The sequence below is a fragment of the Peromyscus maniculatus genome, chromosome 7, assembly GCF_049852395.1.
Source record: "Peromyscus maniculatus bairdii isolate BWxNUB_F1_BW_parent chromosome 7, HU_Pman_BW_mat_3.1, whole genome shotgun sequence".
In the NCBI taxonomy this organism is placed as follows: domain Eukaryota; kingdom Metazoa; phylum Chordata; class Mammalia; order Rodentia; family Cricetidae; genus Peromyscus; species Peromyscus maniculatus.
In genome coordinates, this window is record NC_134858.1 from 62,814,388 (window position 1) to 62,834,287 (window position 19,900).

Consider the following 19,900-nt stretch of genomic DNA (forward strand, 5'->3'; position numbering starts at 1 on the left):
TGCTAAAGCATTTCACTCCAAATTTAATAAACAGGTGTTTGCTGCAGAAAAATGATTGTAAATGCAAAACTTGGACTGTAAAATCTGACTCTGGATAGCAAGAAAGATCACCATCAACTTTGGAAATGAGGTGGAATTGGGAGCCCTTAGGTGTGACATACTAACACCCTTGTCCCTTGTTGTAGTTTAATATATATTGCTCAGTTGTGCATTCTACTGTACGTCTAGGGAACAGAACTGCTTTATACCGGACAGCTAGGGAACGGGCTGTTTTTTCCCAGTGTGTCCGAGCTTATGAGTTTTAAGGTCTGATACAGTTAGCTTCCCCTGACCGACAGGCCTGTGTACCTTTTCCTTTGAGCTCTTCACTTCCTGCTCTGAGATGAGCTGCAGGAAGAGCAGCAATGGATTGTATGAGTTGTGACAGTATGGCCCTGTCACCATGGATACCAGCGTCGATGGGCAGGAACTAGGGAGGTTCAGCAACTGACCCAGAAAAGGAGGCGTTGAACTCTGAGTGGAGAAAAGCTACTCCTGATCTATATTTGGTGTCGGCAAGGCTCTTATAAAGAGAGTGTTATTTTTGTTCGTTTTTCGTTTGCTAAGTTTCCTGGTATATTGCCTGCCTGTGAGCTGTAGCAGCAGCTGCCATTAGTCATTTCTTAGGGTTTTTTTTCTTCCTTCCCTCCCTCCCTTCCTTCCTTCCTTCCTTCCTTCCTTCCTTCCTTCCTTCCTTCCTTCCTTCCTTTCTTTCTCTCTTTTTTTTTTTTTTAGTTTTTCAAGACAGGGTTTCTCTGTGTAGCTTGGGAACCTGTCCTGGAACTCACTAGACCAGGCTGGCCTCGAACTCACAGAGATCCGCCTGCCTCTGCCTCCCAAGTGCTGGGATTGAAGGCATGTGCCACCACCTCCCGTCATCTTAGTCTTTTCAATCAGCAGAATTTAGATCTATAATTCTGTTTACCTTTGCCAATTCATTTTTTTTTATTTTTCACTTTTACCTAAATTCTACATATATTCAACATCAATGTTTAATAAAATGAAATAAAATTCAAAGATAAATCAGAAAGTTAACTAATTGTTGATTTATCATATTCTTTCTTAAAAATATTTCTTAATATTTTATGTTAATGGGTGTTATGCCTGCATGTATGTGTTTGCACTTCATGCATGCCTGGTGCCCACAGGCCAGAAGAGAGTCCAGTCCCTTGGGATTGGAGTTAGAGATAGTTCTGAGCCACCATATGGATGCTGGGGATCAAACCCAGGTCCTCTGGAAGAGCAGCCAGTACTTTTAACCACTGAGCCTCTGCTCCGGGCCCAGATTAATTATATTCTATATGGAAAAAAAAAATACACACATCCCCAAACCAGAACTTGTAAGAGACTAACACAAGTTTTTAAGGAATTAGGTAAACACAAGCCATGAGCGGAAAGAGTCATTGTATGTTAAATACTAAGTATTTAGTGGAGTCTGCTGTCTGAGAATTTGCTGCAACAAGCCAGCCAGCTTAATCTCTCTAAAACTCTTTATGTTTCCATGTCCATGTGACTTTTAAAAAAGCTTAGCTGGGATTACACCATCTGTTGTACTGTTCATGTCTTCATAGTCTGTCCACAGGGAAGCTCTCCTGGAGATTACAAGGTAAGTACAAACTGTGTCTTATTTTCAGTTAGCTTCTTTTTTTAACCATACATTTAAAAATGCTTCTTTCAGCTGCTTTACCTTGTGAGTTAACTTGAACGAGCTGTGTACTTTTGTATAAATCTACATAGAAGTTCCTGATTGCCACACCTGGCTGCTGCTGAAGATTTTGTTTCCAAAGCAAATTCCATTTGGCTTTGGAATAAGCTTGTTTTCTCATAATCTCTGAATCAAAAATTGAGGCGTTCGAGGCAGGTAGTGTGGTGTTTGCCTTGTATGACCGCACATCAGTAGGTAGTTTCAGCTTTATTGGTTCCTGTGAGGATGAGAAAGCGAGGATTAGAGCTGTATCCTTTGGGAGATGGCTTTTGGTTTTCCATTTTCCAGGTATTGTAACTTAGGTGCTAAGAGCATAAAAAGGGGTGAACAGAATTCCTGCTTTCCTGGTGTTGAGAGAAGTAAAAACTTTGTGAAAGCTTTCTCCATCTTTCTCCATCTAGACTAGTTTTCACTGATACCGTAGCTGCACTGGAAGAGTTCTTCGTTGTCACTGTGATGGTGCTACTAACACATCTGTATTTTCATTGCCCAGATGTTTCATACAAAGTGCTCGTGGATGCTGAGAAATATCCTATAACCCCACAGAGAACACAGGTTAAAAGGAAGATGGCCGTTAATACAACAATCCAAAACTGTTCTGAGTATTTAGAGAGCTCTATGAGATCACAAAGTAGAAACTGACTTCAGACAGATAACACATTTAAGTGAGATTATCTAAAGTGTCATGTAGTAAGAGTAAGTCACTGTTCCATCTACATGTGTGTCCTGGTTCCCAGCGTACACTAAGGGTCAGAGTAAAAGGAGGAGGGAGCTGGGAATGTAGTTTAATTGGCACATGCTTACCTAGCATGCATGAAACCCTGGCTTCAGTCCCCAGCACCCTATAAAACCAGATTCCACACTTAGGAGGTAAAGGCAGGAAGATCAGAAGTTGAAGGCCATCCTCTGCTGTTTAGAAATTCAAGGACAGTCTGGGGACTCAAAACTGGCTCAAAAAGTGATTAGGAAAGATTGCTGAAAGCTGCTCTTGGAGAAAGCTGCTTTGAGCAGGTGATGTTTCAGCTCTGGGGAAAAAAGTTTTTAATTGTTGAGAAGAGAGAAAAACACAGGCAGAATCAGGAGTAGTTCTGCAGAGGTGCTATGGGGTCAAGGGACCATGGCTACTCTGTCTGGAGTTACGTGGGTAAGAATCAGCCTAGTGCTGGGTGTGGTGGTGTATTCCTTTAATCCCAGCACTTCAAAGGAAGAAGCAGGCAGATTCCTGTAAATTCAAGGCCAGCCTGACCTACAGAGCAAGTTCCAGGGCAGCCAGGTCTACCTAGAGAAACCCTGTCTCAACTGTCTCAAAAAGACAACACACACACACACACACACACACACACACACACACACACACACACACACACAGAGTTTAGCTATTGCAAGCCTTTAGAATTTTAATTTTTATTTGGAAAGCACCTGAGAACTATGGAAAGAGGAAGAATGGTGGCTTAATTTTGTAGTTTGAAATGATCACACTTCTGTGTGTAGAACAAAAATGCAATAGTAGCACAAGAGAAGTTCAACAGGTGAGCTGCTCAGTGAGGTAACACTGAAACCAGCTTGGGTTCCCGTGTTAGCCATGGAGGTGCCACAGGCAGACTCTTAAACTTGGCAGAGGACTTGAGATGGGAGGTGGTAAAGGAAAGTGTCGAGTGAGTGTTAGCACCCTGCAACAGCTCATTATACCTGAGACAGAGACCTCTGGGGAGGAATTTGGGGGAAGAAAGGTGAACTTCACTTTGTGTGTGTTAAATTAGAGGCACTCTAAGCTTCTTGGGAGGTGCCTTGTAGGCAGGTGTTCATGAGTTTGATCTCAGAGGAGACATGGAGAAGGTGGGAATTGTTGGCAGGTAATCGAAGCTCTAAGCAAGGATGAAGTCATGTAGAGTACAGTGGGGAGTCATTCCTTGCTAGGCCCCCACCTAGGCCAGTCACTACAGCTTTCTCCAGTCTCCAGCCCCATACTTAGATTTGCCCAATGGGCACATGAGCTGGGAATTGAGAAGTCTGGATTATATAGTTTGTTGAAGTACATCCTTGCTTTCCTTGTATACCCCACCCCATCCCAGCACCTCAGGGCTTTGTCTGCCACCTGCTGATTGGAGTCAGAACTCAGCTCAAAACTTAAAGCCCTTGGGGCTGGAGAGATGGCTCCGTGGTTAAGAGGACTCACTGCTGTTCCAAAGAACCCAGGTTCAATTCCCAGCACCTATATGGCAGCTCACAAAAGTCTGTAGCTCCAGTTCAGGAGATTCATCCAATACCTTCCTCTGACCTCAGGAAACACACACACACACACACACACACACACACACACACACACACACACACTCTAAATAAATAAGTAAATAAACAAATATAAAAATATTTAAAATCCTCCCAAGCAGGACCCTAATCTACCATGAATCTTACTTCGGAGTGTACATACTGTTCATTCACTTGTGACCCTCTCACCCCACCCTGCAGATTCCTGTATCTGCTGTCTGTCTGCCACTGTTTCTTCTCTGGATGCCTGCTCTTTGATCATTTTTCTGCTCACAATCCATCCTTCTACCCTTTGATACCCAAGTTAAACCCCATATATTTCCTAACGCTTTCCTAAGTCCCATGAGGACTAGGCTGCCTCTTCTGGAGGCACTCCCCCGATGCATTTTAGGGTGTTATAACTAGCTCCAATCCACTGTGGCCTTTGCTGTTCTTCAGAAAGAGACCCTCAGACTCTCCAAATTAGAAGCCAGTTCAAGGCTGTGCAGAAAACAATCATTAAGGATGCAGATGTCGAGTGGAAGATGGGAAGAGGGATTGTTATGTCTGTATCTCAAGTGGACAAGAATTTATTCTGGAGCTTCAATAGGATCTGGGCTTTTCCTTCTCTATAATTCAAGGGTAGCTGTGACTGAAAGATAAATCTGAGGATGTTAAAACCTGCTTAGCTTTCCTGAGTCTCCTGTAACATCCTTAGGCCTCACAGGTATCCAGTAAAAATGAGCCGACAAGGCAGATTTTCCCCCAAGACTCTTCTGATCTTGCCCATAGAGGGGCATAAGTAGCCACTCACTGACATGCAGTGACATGGATTCAGGCAGGAAGAGACGAAAGGCTGGAAGACACCGTGATGAGAAGAAATAGACTGGGGAGGAGATGAGGGAATTAAGGGCTTTGGCCACCTGCCTTCACTTGACCTGTCTGCTCCCAGATTAGTCACCCAACATCTCTACGTGAGCCTGTCCTATTGGGAACAGGATGACCACACAGTGACCCCAAACAGCAGGGCTTTGTGTCACCCTGCCAGGGCTGACCGATTGTTTGGGGCCAGAGGCATACCCTGGTCCTGGCTCCTGACTGTTACTAAACTGCCGGGATGTGATAGGAATTTAGTTTACGTTATAGGTAGTTGTGAGCTTGAATTCTATGTGAAAGAGTTTTATTTTGTTTTCCAAAGACAGTGAACTCATTATTAAACCCTGTGTAAAAGACAAGTGATATGAAGATGCATTTTTAGTTGTAGAATTTCAGTCTTGGTAGATACCGGGCCAGTCCTGATTGACATCCTTCCCAACAGTGCATGAGAGTTACAGACGTTCACATCTTCAACAGCGTGTCATGGCCAGGCCTTAATTTGAGCTATTCATGACTGATGTGTGGGTCACTGTTTGTTTCTATACCCAATGACTAAAGAGGTTAAATATTACATCCTATATCTATTGGCCATTTGGATATCCTCCTAATGACATTTTAAAACTTCCTATTGTTTGTAGAAGTTCATTGTATAGGCTGAATATGAGTCCTTTGTTAGGAGATATTTTGCAAATATCATCTCCCATTCTGTGGTTGTCGTTAAACTCTGATGACTAAGACTTCTAACTTTAATCCCATTTATCAGTATTTTCTTCATGGTTAGCCTTTTTTTCTTTGTGTGTATCTATATAATGTGATACTGGGGATTAACTGAGGACCTCCTGCCCGCTACATAAGTATCGTACCACTGAGCTCTATAGCCCACCCTCTTTACTTTTATGTTAAAACAGAGTCTCACTAAATTGCCCAGGCTAGACTTAAACTCATTCTGCAGCCCAGGTAGGCATTGAACTTGTGATCCTCTACCTCAGTGTTCTAAGTAGCTAGGATTAGAGACCTGTGCCACCAAGACCAGCTCTGCAACACGAGTCTTTTGTAGACTTCTCTAAGACCTTCATCTTGGGAGTCCATGTCTGCCCTGAGAGCACAGACCTCAGAGTCCTCCACTGCCAGTCCACCCCAGTCACCCAGTTCTCCATGGGTGATGTCATGGCTACATTTGTAAAATCAGCTTCACCAGCAACCATACTCCCCCAGAAGTCTATACCTCCATCTTGAGCTGCCAGGGTGTGATGGTGGACTTGAGCCAAAAGGACTCATATGTGGGTGTTGAAGGCCAGAGCAAGAAAAGCATCCTGACCCTGAAGTATCCCATGGAGCAAGGCATTTTTATTGCTACCAAACGGGGCCACATGGAGATGATCTAGCCGTGCCTTCTACAATGAGGTGTGTGTGGCCCCCGAGGAGTACCCCACACTGCTCTCTGAGGCTCCCCTAAACTCTAAGAGCAACCATGAAAAGATGACCCAGGTCATGTTCAAAACCTTTGACGCCCAAACCATTGCATGGCCATTTGGGAAATGCAGTCCTTGTACAACCCTGGTGGTAGCACCGGCAGCATGATGGACTCTCGAGACAGTCGCCTGCACTTGATTTTTGTTTTTATAATAGTCATTGTGCTCCCCTTTTTTATTCCCCCAACTTGAGATTATGAAGGCTTTGGTCTTCCTGGGAATGGGTGGAGATGTTGAAGCATCCAAAGGCTCACCTGCACACTGATTTGAGACCAGTTTTATAAAAATGAACACCTTACAAACAAGTAGAAGTGTTTGTTTGGGGCTAGAGAGATGACTCACCTGTTATGAACACTTGCTGCTCTTTCAAGGAACCCGGGTTTAGTTCTCAGCACCCACATGGTGGTTTACAATTGTAACTCCAGTTCCAGGGCATCTGATGTCCTCTTCTAGTGTTGAAACGCACTAGGCACACACACATGCACAACACACAGGCAGGTAAAACACTCATAAAATTAAATATGAGTGCATACTCTTATCATATATGTATATATGTATGTATGTATGTATGTATGTATACACACATAGGTGTATGAGTTGTTTGTTTGGGTTTTTTTTGTTTTGTTTTGTTTTTTTACTGTTGTTTGTTTTGGTTTTTAGAGACCGTTTCTCTGTGTAGCCCTGGCTAGCCTGAAACTTGCTCTGTAGACCAGGCTAGCCTTGAACTCAGAGTTTTGCCTCCCTCTGCCTGCCTCTAGTTCTGGGATTAAAGGTGTGTGCTAAAGCTTTTGTTTGTTTGTTTGTTTGTTTGTTTGTTTGTTTGTTTGTTTGTTTTCCGGAGCTGAGGACGGAACCCAGGGCCTTGTGCTTGCTAGGCAAGCGCTCTGCCACTGAGCTAAATCCCCAACCCCAAGCTTTGTTTTTTTTTATCTTTGCTATTTTACATCTAGAATTGTAGGATTGAATTTAGGTATGATGTGAAGTAGAGGTTAAGTTTTTCCAGTTCTAAGGTTCATTTAAACTAAGCAAGTGTGCTACCACTGTGCTATACCTTCAGACCCAAGATTGCTTCATTCTTCCCTCCAGATGGATATCGGGTTGATCCAGAACATTTACTGAGTGGTCTTTTCCACTCTTCTGCAGAGCAAATGGTCGTTAATTAAGGGCCTGTATTGTATGGCTGTCTCTGGATTATTTCCATTCTGGTCTGTTTGAAGGCCCCTGTCTCACCACCACACATTTCTTTCTGTTTGCTGCCTTGTTGTTTGGGGGGTTTTATTGTTTGTTTTCTCTAGTTTGGGGGAAAGGGTCTCACTATGTAGCCCTGACTGGCTTGGACCTCAATAAGTGGACCAGGCTGACCTTACACACACACAGATTCTCCTGCTTCTGCCTCCAAGTGCTAGATTAAAGGCAATCTCTGGTAGTCTGTCTCTCTCTGTGTCTCTCTCTGCCTGTCTCCCCTCTTTCTCCTTTCTCACTTTGTTTTTGTTGTTTTGTTTTTTAAGATTGCACTGGGACTAGGGAGATGGCTCAGTGGCTAAGACCACTTCCTATGCTTACAGAGGCCCAAGGTTAGACTCCAAACCCCATGTTGAGCAGCTCATAACACTCTTACCTCTGTGGGAACCTGCGTACATATCATTTACATTCATGTAGATGCACATACACATTAAAAAACAATTGCCCTAGATTTTCTTGGTTCTTTGTAACCCATTTAATTTTAGAATTAGCATGCCAATTTACGCCAAAAAATGTGATAGAATTATGATCTTTGGGATCTACAAATCAGTTTGTAGAGAATTTTATTATCTTCCAGCAGGGTATGTTCCTCCATTTAATCTAATAGCTTTTCGTTTTCTATATAGAGGTCTTGCACATACTGTGTTAGATTAAGTCCTTGTGGTGTATGTAATAGCAATAAATACCAATGCTCTATTTTTAAAAATTCAATCTTAAATTAAAAAATTCTTTTACATGGTTTATTGTTCACGTATAAGGATGCAATTTACTTTGTATGGTGACTGCGTAGCCAGTGTCCTTTCTAAACTGTGTTAAGAATTCGAAGAGCTTGTTCATAGATTCTTTTGGAGTTTTCTCCTGTAACTGTGATCTACCAAAATGGTTGTTTCCTTCCTTTCCAATCTGTATGTGTATTAGTTTTCTTCCCTTCTTGCACAAGCTACTATCTGGTCCACATGGGACAGAAGACAAAGTGCTCTGACACCCTGTTTGCCACAGCCTTGAGGACATCGTTCACTATCTCACTTTGAACAGGGTGTTTGCTGTAGATGGTTGGGGATATTCTTCACTAGGTTGAGGAAGTTGCCTTTTAGTCCTAAACTGCTATGACTTAAGGCTTTTTTTTTTTGTGGGTTTTGTTTTTGTTGGGAGGTTTGTTTTTGTTGCTCTGGGTATCAAGCCCAAAGCCTCATGAAGATCAGGCAAACGCTGTCCCATTAGATAGTATCCTAGCCCCATGTTTCTTAGAATTAATAAAGAGAGGGTTGCTTGCTTAGGAAAGCAAAGCTCTGGGTTTGGACCTCCCTGCACTCCAGAAAAAAGAACGCAGCTCAGCCTGAGAGATCGCTGTGTGGTAAGAACACTTCCTACTTTAAGAGGACCAGAGTTCTGTTCCTAGCACCCATGTCAGGCAGCTTATGGTCAAACCACTTGTAACTCCAGCTCCAGGGCATCCTGAGTCTATGGAGCTGTGCAGTTATATAATTCCTCCACTTTATTTTGTTCTTTAAAAAATACTGCATTTATTTATTTATTGTGTGTGTGTGTGTGTGTGTGTGTGTGTGTGTGTGTGTGTGTATGTGTGTGATATGCATATGCAGCATATCATGTGGGTGGAGGTCAGAGGATAACTTGCAGGAGAATGGCACAGGAAAATAATTGAAAAAACATTTTACAATGTTTTAAGTAAGTTTATAGTTTTGTATTGGGCTTTATTTATAGCTATCTTGGGGGTGCATGCAGCCTGTGGGCACAGCTGGGACATGCCTGGTAACTCATGACTTGGACATGAAACAGTCAATATGGATGCTCTGGGTTCTACTCATTTCTTCCCTGTACAGCACTGGCCACTTCTTCTTTTCCTTCCAGCTGTGGGGCCCTCCACACAGGAGAGTGTGGCCTGAGGCTCGTTCTGAGGACTCTACACCCTCTCCCTGCCATCGGTCTTCTGAGACAGCTCCACCATTCTCTGGCAGGATGAACGCCCTTGATGGTGTCCCCTTCAAGGTGCCCAAGGGCTTTGCGATGGACACAGAGCCCCACCCTGCTCCAGAGCTCAGTGTCCCGGACTGTAGAGAGCTTCTGCTGGGCTCCATGGTAAGTGAGTCTGACTATCTGGCTCTGTCCCTGGATCTGACATCTGAGACCGGGTCCCTGGGGCCTGTCTCATGATTGTAAAGGGAAGCTTGGTTTGCTTTCCAACCGTCGAGGGAGTCTGAAAGGAAGCTAATGGGTTCCAAGGAGAAGGCTGGGGTCTGGGTGATGGAGTTGTTTCCTAGATCAGCCGAGAGCCTGCCTGTGTGAGCTGCTTGTCACTGCCAGTGTGCTCCACTTCATCCCCTCCTCCCCATCAGCCGTTAGAAATCACTCTTGGTGATAAGACTCCATTTCCAGAATCTCTTTGAAAAAAAAAAAAAGTACAAGCAGCTAGCCAGGCGGTGGTGGTGCACGCCTTTAATCCCAGCACTTGGGAGGCAGAGGCAGGCAGATCTCTGTCAGTTCAAGATCAACCTGGTCTACAGAGCTAATTCCAGGACAGCCAGAGCTACACAGAGAAACCCTGTCTCAAAATAAGAAAGGAAGAAGCATTCTGTGTAGGCTCATGGGGAATAGTAGTCCAGAGCCCAGCACACTGGCTAGGGCCTGAAAGGACCTCAAGCCCCCTCTCAGGATAAAAATGAATTAAGTTTCTACAGAATCAAGTTTACTTAAAGATTTTGGGGGAGATACATTGCATTTACATGTATACTAAACCGCAGGGCTGTGGCTCGGGTAGAGGAGTTGCCTATATCATAGCACAGATATATCCTAAGGTAGACACAGATCCACATAAAAAAGTAAAATTGCCAAGAGCTTTCAAGTTGATCTGGGGCTCGCATGTGTGGTAGCGCATGCTATATAATCCAAGCACTTGAGAGGCTGAGGCAGGAAGATCCTGCGTTCCAAGACAGCCTGGTCTACATAGTGAGACGGCAAAAACCAAACAACAAAAAGGATCTGAGTCAGCTCCTACTCACTCGGCACGGGAGAAACCTGAGGTGCAGAGAACAAATAGGATTTTTTCAGTCATTGCCTGAGGCAAGACTGACATTTAGTCCCAGTCTCCAGATCCTTTTGCCTTAGCTAAAAGTAGGACCTAATGAATAAGAGATAATGTAAAAAAAAAAAAAACCACCCACAGGAGGGAGAGGGGAGTGGTCCTGGGAATTCAGAGCAGAGAGCGCAGAGCACGGTCTAGGATGGAGAGACCTGGGCGGCCGAGTGGAGAGGCTCCAGTGGCCTCCAGAGCACTCAACATGGTGCCCAGGCCCTGCTCTTTGTACACAGCTCTGAGTCTCCCTGCAGCCTGCACTGTGGCCTATCCTTCTCTGACACAGGCCTGTGCCACCGAGGAGAGGAACTTGGTTGTCAGTCTTACATAGAAGGCACTAACCAGAAGTCCTTATGTGTGCATGTGCAAAAATAACCACCCACTTTTTCTTTTTTTTAAAAAAAAATTATTTTTATTTTATATGCATTGGTGTTTTGTCTGCATGTATGCCTGTGGGAGGGTGTCGGATCTTGGAGTTACAGACAGTTTTGAGCTGCCATGTGGGTGCTGGGAATTGAACTCAGGACCTCTGGAAGAGCAGCCAGCACCCTTAACCACTGAGCCATCTCTCCAGCCCCTTCTTTTTCCTTTTTGCTCATGGGTATTTCTTTTTGTTTTCATTTCAATGTATTATTAAGTTTTTGTTGTTTGTTTGTTTTTCAAGGTAAGATTTCACTATATGACTCTGGCTGTCCTGGAACTCACTCTGTAGCCTGGCCTTGAACTCAGAAATGGGCTTGCTTCTGCCTCCCGAGTGCTGGAATTAAAGGCATGCACCACCACCACTTGGCTTATAAGATTTTATCAGTCTATAGAGAGTTTTAGTTTTGTTTTTCATTGTATTTTGTATTATTATCATAGGAAACTTGTTGAACTAGTCCGCTCTTGCTGGATAGTTAGGTTGTTCTGGAAACTACTTGCCTATATACAAAGATCCTTCAGGATTTGCATAAATTGCCCTCCACTGGTTCATACTGATATCCCCTGGTCTTCATTATAAGAGTGGCTTTTTTCTCCCAGCTTCAAGAGAGGTCGACAAACCTGACTGGACAAGGGACAGGCAAATGGCATCTCCGGGCAATCTTCCTCTGCCTTTCTCAGTTGACAAATGAGGTCCAGCAGCTTCTCATCACTCAAGAGTCATTTGTTCTTTCTGTGGGCTCGCCTTAGAACTGCTCACTCCTTTCTGTTGGACTGTTATTGTTTTCTCTGTGCACACAGCGTGCGTGCACACACGTGTGTGTGCGCATGCATGCGTGTGTGCGTGTGTGTGCGTGTGTGTGTGCGCGCGCGTGTGTGTGTGTGTGTGTGTGTGTGTGTGTGTGTGTGTGTGTGGTGGCTTCTGGACTTAGATTCAGAAGAAGCATCTCTAAATGAGACTAGAAAGGCGTGCTCCTGTTTTCTCCCAGTTCTTCCTCCTCAGATACTCGACCCCCGGATGCCTTTGTTGCATTTGGTGTGTGGTGGACTCTTTCCCCCTCGCTGACACTTACTCACTGGTCACTCCTTTCCCGATTGCTCGAGATGTCTCTTTATTGCTTATAAAGTACTCTTTGTAGAGTCTCTTTATTACTTAAGGTCTATTTGGGGACTTTCTATCAAGTACCTTTAATCTGCCTGCAAAGAATCGCAGTTTAATTTTTAAGAACTGGAAAAACCAGGCATGCTTGATTGTATTTTTCTCCCCAGAGTTTATCTGACTGTTCTTCCCTGCTTGTCTTTTTATATGAAGTTTAGATCCACCTTGTGTAGTTTTGAAATAGGAAGTGTGGGTGTTTTATTGGATTGTGTGTCTTCGCCGCTCTGAGTCGCACTGGCTCTGTCTTTCAGTCTCCTCTTCCGCTGTGTCTGGTGTGAAGCTGTCTTGTCTTCTCCGCTGTCTTTCCTTCCATGCCTGCTCTTGCTCCAGTCTCTCTGGTCATCTTTCCTGCATATTCACATGGGCCTGCGGTGTGCCTGGGCAGGCCTGGGCCCCGAAGCTGGAGAGGAACAAAGCGTGGTCTCTAGCTCTGGACTGGCACTCACGCTGGATCAGCTGAGCTATGTCCCTGTCCCCAAGGTAGAGCTCTGTCAGCAGAGGGGAGAGTGTCCGCACTGTGAGTCCAGAGTTTGTGTGTCCTTCTGCCCCCCACCTCTTCTCCCTGCTTCCCACCACCAACACTCCGTTCCCCAGACGCTTTCCTCCGTTAGCCATAGGAGAGAGAACTCTGAACGGCCTCCTGGAGCTGCTTCTCTGTGCTGTGATGGGGATGGAGCCCAGAGCCTTGTGCACGCCATGCAAGTGTTTGACCACTGAGCTAAAATAGTGATATTTTTAGCAGAATTGTATATTTTTTGTTCTTAACTTTAAAGATAAGTGGTGGGAAGACTCTGGTTTTTGCCTCATTTGTCAACTCCCGTTAGATTACTTATGTGGGCTCTAGTCTGCTTGCTTTCTCTTTTTTGTCTTTCCATAGTGAGCATTTCACTATGATGTAATCTTGACTGGCCTCTATCTCTCTATGTAGAACCAGGCTGGCCTGGAACTCATAGAGATCTGCCTGCCTCTGCCCCCATTGCTGGGATCATCACATCTGGCTCTGTTCTGCTCTTTTTTTCAGTTGGTTTGTTGAGACAGGGTTTCTCTGTGTAGCCTTGGCTGTCCTGGAACTTGTTCTGTAGACCAGGCTGGCCTTGAACTCACAGAGATTCGCCTGGCACTGCCTCCTAGTGCTGGGACTAAAGGTGTGTGTCACCACTGCCCAGCTCTATTCTGCTTTTAAGTACCTGACATGCAGTGGAGGAGGCTCTGTAGTCAGAGAGACAGAAACACAGAGCAGCCACTCACCACCTACCCGTCCCCAACAAATAGCATCACCTGAGCCTCGTTTTCTAGTCTGGAAAACAGGGAGGACTCCTGAACCCACCAAGTAGAGTTCAATGAAGATTAGATTGTTATGTTTTCTGGGCCCTGAAATAATCTTGGGTATCAGCAGAGGGAGTGAGGACAGGTATTACCATTGTCTGAAGAAGTTTGTCTGCTGGACCTCCTTCTCAGGCTGACAGCTCTGTGGCCAGTGATCTGGGCCCAGCTGAGAGCTCCTTGGCCAAGAACACATTGCTTTTGAAAGAAGGTTTTATGTAGTCTAGGAGGGTCTTAAATTCACCATGTAGCCCAGAAGGACCTTGAACTTCCTCTTTTCCTGCTTCTACCTCTCAAGTCCTTAGCCCACAGGTGTGCGTGACCATGTCCAGTTTATGTGGTATCGGGGTTGGAACCCAGAGATTTGTGTGTGCTGGGCAAGCCCCTCTGCCCACTGACCTAAGCCCCCAGACCACAAAAGTGGTTTCTACTGTAGTGTCTTGAGGTTGCTGTTGTTCAGTGACGTACTGAATGGTGACGGGTTTTAAATATTGGAGTTCTACCATGGTTAATACTGTTAACTCATTACTCCATTTGCCCTTCATGTCAGGGCTTGCCATTGAACTGTTATGAAGTCTGTCAGCCTCAGAAAAACACCTGTAAAGGAGGATGGGAGTGGGCTGTGAGGATACCCAGAGCTTAGAGCCAGGAGCTTTCCCCATCTGGAAAATTGGACTGAACAGGGTCCCCAGGGGAGCACTGAGGGCTGTGTCTCCACGGCCCTGGCTTGCCACAGTTGAGCCTCACGTCACCCATCTCTCCGCAGTATGACTTCAGCCTGGAGAGGAAGGCTCTCTTCTGGGTGGAAGCAGCCATCCGAGGACCTTGTCCCCAACAGTGTCATGACCCGGGGATTGCATCAGCACCTCCAGCCTGGTTCTTACTGGTCAGTCCAAATGGCAGTCTGGTGCCTGCACCTGCTGAAGTCAGAGGCCCAGAGGCTGGACTACAAGAACCTCCCGAGGAGGAAGAAGAGGAGGAAGAAGAAGAAGAAGAAGTAGAGGAGAAGGGGGATGAGGAAGATGCCTCCTCTGCCAGCGAGGAGGAGATGGACTCCAGCAGCCCTCAGCCCGGCTCCCCTATAGGCCATCGCCGCTACTCCCTGGGTGTGCTGCGAAACATGAGGTCTGAGCTGGCTGGTGCCCGGCGCCGGCTCTCGGAGAGCAGGCTGGCCACGTGTCCTCGGGCCCTTCTGCACCGCTTCCGAGGCCACCGCACTCTGAGCCTGAGTGCCAGCCCTTCGCCAGCCCCTGGCCTAGCACCGCAGCCCCCCAGCATCCCTGAGCTGCCCCCACGACCCTCCACCGCCGACGCCATGCCTCCACTGCGGAGCCACAAGCCTACTGTCGCTGTAAGAACTGTGGGTTCTCCTCCAAGGCCACAGGCCCTCAGCCAAGGCTTCCAAGCTGAGGGTCCCCAGCCTGGGTTCCTTCCTCCCTGCACTGCTCTCTACTCATCTGCTCGCACCTGGCCCTGTGGTCCTGTCCCTCCTGCAGCCCGGTATATCCGGCTTGGAGGCTCTTGATTTCCCACATGGGCGTCTGTCACAATGATTAACAACCGTAGTTTCTAGTCCCATCTTTCTCTTGCAGTGGAATATGAATTCTTCTAGGGGTGGATAATATTCATTTGTTTCCTGGGCACAGTAGACCCTACCAACAGGGGGAGCTCAGTGCGTGCCTTCTGCAGACTCAAATCTGGGGCTTCACACTGAGCAGGCTGGAGAGGCCGGCAGCTCAATAAAGAAATGTTCACGGAACAGTTGCTTCCCACCAGACACCCACAGGACAAAGAGAGCTGGTCGAGAGGACGTGGAGAGAGGCCTAGACTCAGCTGTGGGATCAGCTTTTGACAGACAAGCCTGGTGTAGCGGGCAAGACCAGGGCGGAGGGAGTCGCAGAAAGTTCCGGGTGCAGAAGTGAGCCTAGAGTCTAGAGAAACTTACGATCTGGGCAGCTCGGGAGCCTAGAGTCCAGAGGAACTTACAATCTGGGCAGCTCAGCTGTGAAAAATTTTGTATTTATATCTTTTTTCTATTAAGTAGATTTCAGGGTCCATAAGTCCTAGATCCAGGGAAGACCGAGGTAGATCCGGACTGGTAGCAGAATATGGTGCTTGGGCACAGCGTTCTGTCCCAGTCAGACACCGAGGTGCTACAGAAAAGGCCAAGGAGAAATTGAATCCAAAAGAGAGAGTCCAGGAGTCGGGCTGGGTTGCTGGGCCACTCTGCGCCACCCTCTCTACTTATAAAGTGGATCCGCGTGACAGGAGGGGCTCGGGGAGCTGGGCAGCTTCTAGATGTTGATGCCGGAAAAGCTCTTCACTGTCATTAGCAGAGCACGGTGGTACACACTTGTAATCTCCGCAACTCAGGAGACTGAAGCAGGAGGATTGCCAGTGTGGGACCAATTTTGGCTACATAGCTACTTTAAGGCTACTCTGTGCTACATAGTTATTAAACAAGTTGTTTTCTAAAAATTCAACTTTAGCAACAACCCTAGTTAGGGGAAGCAGCTGGGGCAGGAGGAAGAGGCATAAGGAAACTGAGGCAGACAGTAGCTAAGAGTCTTTTTATTTATTTATCTATCTATCTATTTATTTATTTAGAGTCTCTTTCAAAGACAAAAGTAATACCACTGCTCAAATCTGGATGTTCCTCATCCTGGAAAAGTGGTGACACGTGGGGAATCCATATGTCCCATGTATTAACCAAGGCCCCAGAAGCAAGGCAGCACCTGGTTTTCCCTCAGGGGAGGGAAGAAGTCCGATGGTGTGCCACCAGTGCCTCGATAGTTTGGTTCCTAGCTGGGAAGTCTGTAGATGTAACCAACCGTCTTATTAAATAAGAAACACAGAAACAATGTAAAAGAGAAAGCCAAGAAGTCAGAGCTCAGAGCTAAAATCTCACCCTTCCTCCTGCTGTCCCAGCTTCGCGAAAAGAGACCTACTTCCTCTCGGTTCGTATTTTTAAAGTATGTTGTTCTGCCTTCTCATTGGTTGTAAACCCAAACACATGACTGCCTCGTCACTGTCTGAATGTACAGCCCCCTAGGTCTTAAAGGCATATGTCTCCAATGCTGGCTGTATCCCTGAACACACAGAGATCTTATGGGATTAAAGGCGTGTGCCACCACCGCCACACTCTTGCTATGGCTCTAATAGCTCTGACCCTGAACACACAGATATCTATGGGATTAAAGGCGTGTGCCACCACCGCCACACTCTTGCTATGGCTCTAATAGCTCTGACCCCCAGACAACTTTATTTATTAACATACAATCAAATTAATATTTCAGTACAAATCAAAATAATATTTCAATACAATTAGATTACCACCACATTTCCCCTTTTCTATTTTAATAAAAAGAAAAAAAGCAAAAGGTTATGACTAACAAAAGAAAAACTATATACAAAAGTACAATAACTATATACAATATATACAAGTAATAAATACCTAAACAGGTATTTAACGAATCAGAGAAAATAATTCCATTATCTATCCTATTTTGATAATTCCAAGATGTATCTAATGTACTTTCTATCCTAATTAATTTTCAACTATAACTAACTAATCTTCAACCATAACTAACTAATCTTCAACTCCCTCAGAGACCCAAGAAGGGAACAATATTAGCTAACAAAAATAAAAACAGGAAGTGCATGCAAGCAACTTCCAAAAAAAATTTTTTGAGTTGACAGAAACAGCCAGCTGCCTGGGCAGTCACCTGAGGTTTCTCCGCAGTGTTGGGGCATCATCTTCAGCCTATAGGCTTAGTGTATCTGACAGACTCATTTGTGAAGTAGGATGTACACAAGGTCAACAGTTCAACCTCACATTGGGTGAGAGCAGTCCACGTACCAGAAACACCTGAATTCCACTAGTGTCCTGTCATGATTCAGGATTTTAAATTCTGGAAATTGTTGACAGTTTTTTAATTCAGCTGTCCATTCTTCTTGGCTGTGTATATATGGCTTCATCTCAGCATCCCCTTCTTCTCCACATCCCTCTATTAAATGCCAGTCTACTTTTGAGAGGCATGAGCTTTCAGCTGCTGTTCCATTGTACAACAGAATCCATCGGCCCTCTGCCTGTTAAGCTGCCTTCGAAGAAAAGGGCACCGTACCTTTTCCGGATGCGAAGGCCACTTCAGGGATGGGGCCATATTGTCCTGGCCTCAGAAGATGCCTTTTGATAAAGCCATAACCACACTTGTTTTGGCAAGAATCAGTAGTCCCTTGTTTCGTGATCTGTCTGTCCATTTTGTCCTGTTGATTCGAGGATACTTTGTTGTCCAGTGGCTAACTTTTGCCAGAATGAAAGTTGACTCCATATGCAGTTTCTTCAATGCCCATATTTTCTCTAAAGTAGATTGGTACTGCCAGGAGCCGACATGTCTCAAAAAAGAAAAATTTTCTAAGTTATTAAAATATTTTAAATGCCATATTCTGTAGATCTCTGAAGGGTTTGAAGATGACCTGTCTAAAACATCTCTGCTCAATTTTTAAAACATATCTAATATGACTACAAGTTCTATGATAATGTCTAACTACTAGCTTTCATTTCTTTATATCCTAATAGTTGATAATAATAACATTCAAGGATCAGAAATTTGCATTACATTGTTAAATGGATGGAATAAATACAATTAGAAATATACATATAGCATTTTCTAACAATATCAGTTTCAAATTTGTGTACAATATAAAACAATTCAATCCAATGTAAAGTATTTAAAACTAGTAATTGTCTTTCTCTTTTCTTTCTTTTTTTTTCTTTCTTTCTTTCTTTCTTTCCTTCTTTCTTTCTTTCTTTCTTTTTTTTTTTTAAACAAGAACCTTAAATCTAATCTCCTTTGCTTAGCCTTTTTCCTAACCCTTGACAATAACTTGTAACCAACCCCCCTAAATACTGAAAATTATCCCAGACCCAGAACCCATTAAAAAGACCAAAAAACCACCTGCCCCACACCACCTCTTTGGGAATGTGGGCGTCGTATTCTTAAAATTGCTTCCTGCTGGGTATGGGCGAAGTTTTCTTTATCCTGAAAGAAAAATTTTAGGTTAATTGTCAAATTCTAAGAGAGGTAACTATATCCTTCACTATCCAGTCTGTGTATAATGCCAAAGTTCAGGGTTTATCTCAAGTCCTTATTCAAGTAGTCTTTGAGACTGGATCATCTCAGCTAGTCATCTCAAAATTGCTCTGAGCACCTTGTAGTTCAAAGCTGATCTATGGATGATGTTTGTCAGCTTAATGATATTATTATTGTCCACGTGGAATTGTTGTTGTTGTGGGGCCCCATCTTCTTTCTGGAGACTTCAGTTGATGTTAGGCCTGGCCATGATTTCCTGCAGAAAACTGATAAGAGACTCGAACACAAAAACATATATATGCAGCTAGCCTTTTTTCTAGAATTAGTTAGTACTCTATGTGACCATTCATATCTTAACAAAGTTTAAAATGTATATATATATATATTAATCTTGTAAATTTTGATATAAAATTTGTACTTTGAGAAAAGTTTAAAGAATCAGAATAGAATCAGAGTTGAGATTAGTAATAGAATAGTCCCTTAATTAATTTTGCTTTTGTCCTGTACCATAGCAGAAGATGGCTCTTATTCTGGCATGATACAGGGAGTTTGCATTTTCCTTTTAACAACATGCTTGATTTTAAAGAAGGAGAGAGCCATTCTCCAACTCCAAAGTCAGCTTTAAATTTTAATTGAACTGGGACTATTAGAAAACCAAGAGTGTTAAATCTTTAGAGAAAAGCAGAAACAAACCTTTAGGAAGACATAAAATTTTTTTTAGATAATATATACCCATACACCGTTTCACTCTGTTTCTTGGGATAGATGATTTGTCCCTTTTCTTCAGTTGTCTCATTTGTCCAGTGTTCTTCAGATTCCTTAACCTTCATTCTCCTAAAAGACAAAAACAAAAACCTTTCCCCAAGACTAATTTTGGGGATGTTCCTTTTTGGCAAGTTATTATCTGATTAAATGAAAAGGCATGTGTTACTGGTACAAGTTAGTTTAAATTGGATGTTCATGCTGGTTGATGAACTATCACCTCCTCTAATTAAGAGGTCTCTCTTGTTCAAATCGAACCTTTATCAATTTTGATGGTACCCACAGCTTATCTTCTCCTGTAGAAACAAAAGCAAAACCACGTCCCCAATGTAATACATACCCTGGTTTCCATTCTGAGGTCAGCACATCCTTAAAGTATATAGGCTGATTTAATTCTGTAGTTTTTTCTATTATCCAATGTCTCTCTGCAGCTGTTGTTCCTTTCTCATTGGCATTCAGAAAATTCAAAGT

General features: G+C 44.2%; 1 protein-coding gene across 1 annotated transcript in view; it reads left to right on the forward strand.

Annotated features, from left to right (window-relative positions):
- Nucleotides 1-77: 77 nt before the first annotated feature.
- The window catches only part of Ubap1l (ubiquitin associated protein 1 like), a 30,641-nt gene continuing 10,818 nt past the window's right edge, over nt 78-19,900 (forward strand). The window contains exons 1-2 of the mRNA XM_006979333.4: nt 78-9,678; nt 14,341-14,925. Coding sequence (XP_006979395.2) covers nt 9,319-9,678; nt 14,341-14,925 — 945 coding nt within the window. The 5' untranslated portion in view covers nt 78-9,318. The remainder of the gene's footprint in view (nt 9,679-14,340; nt 14,926-19,900) is intronic.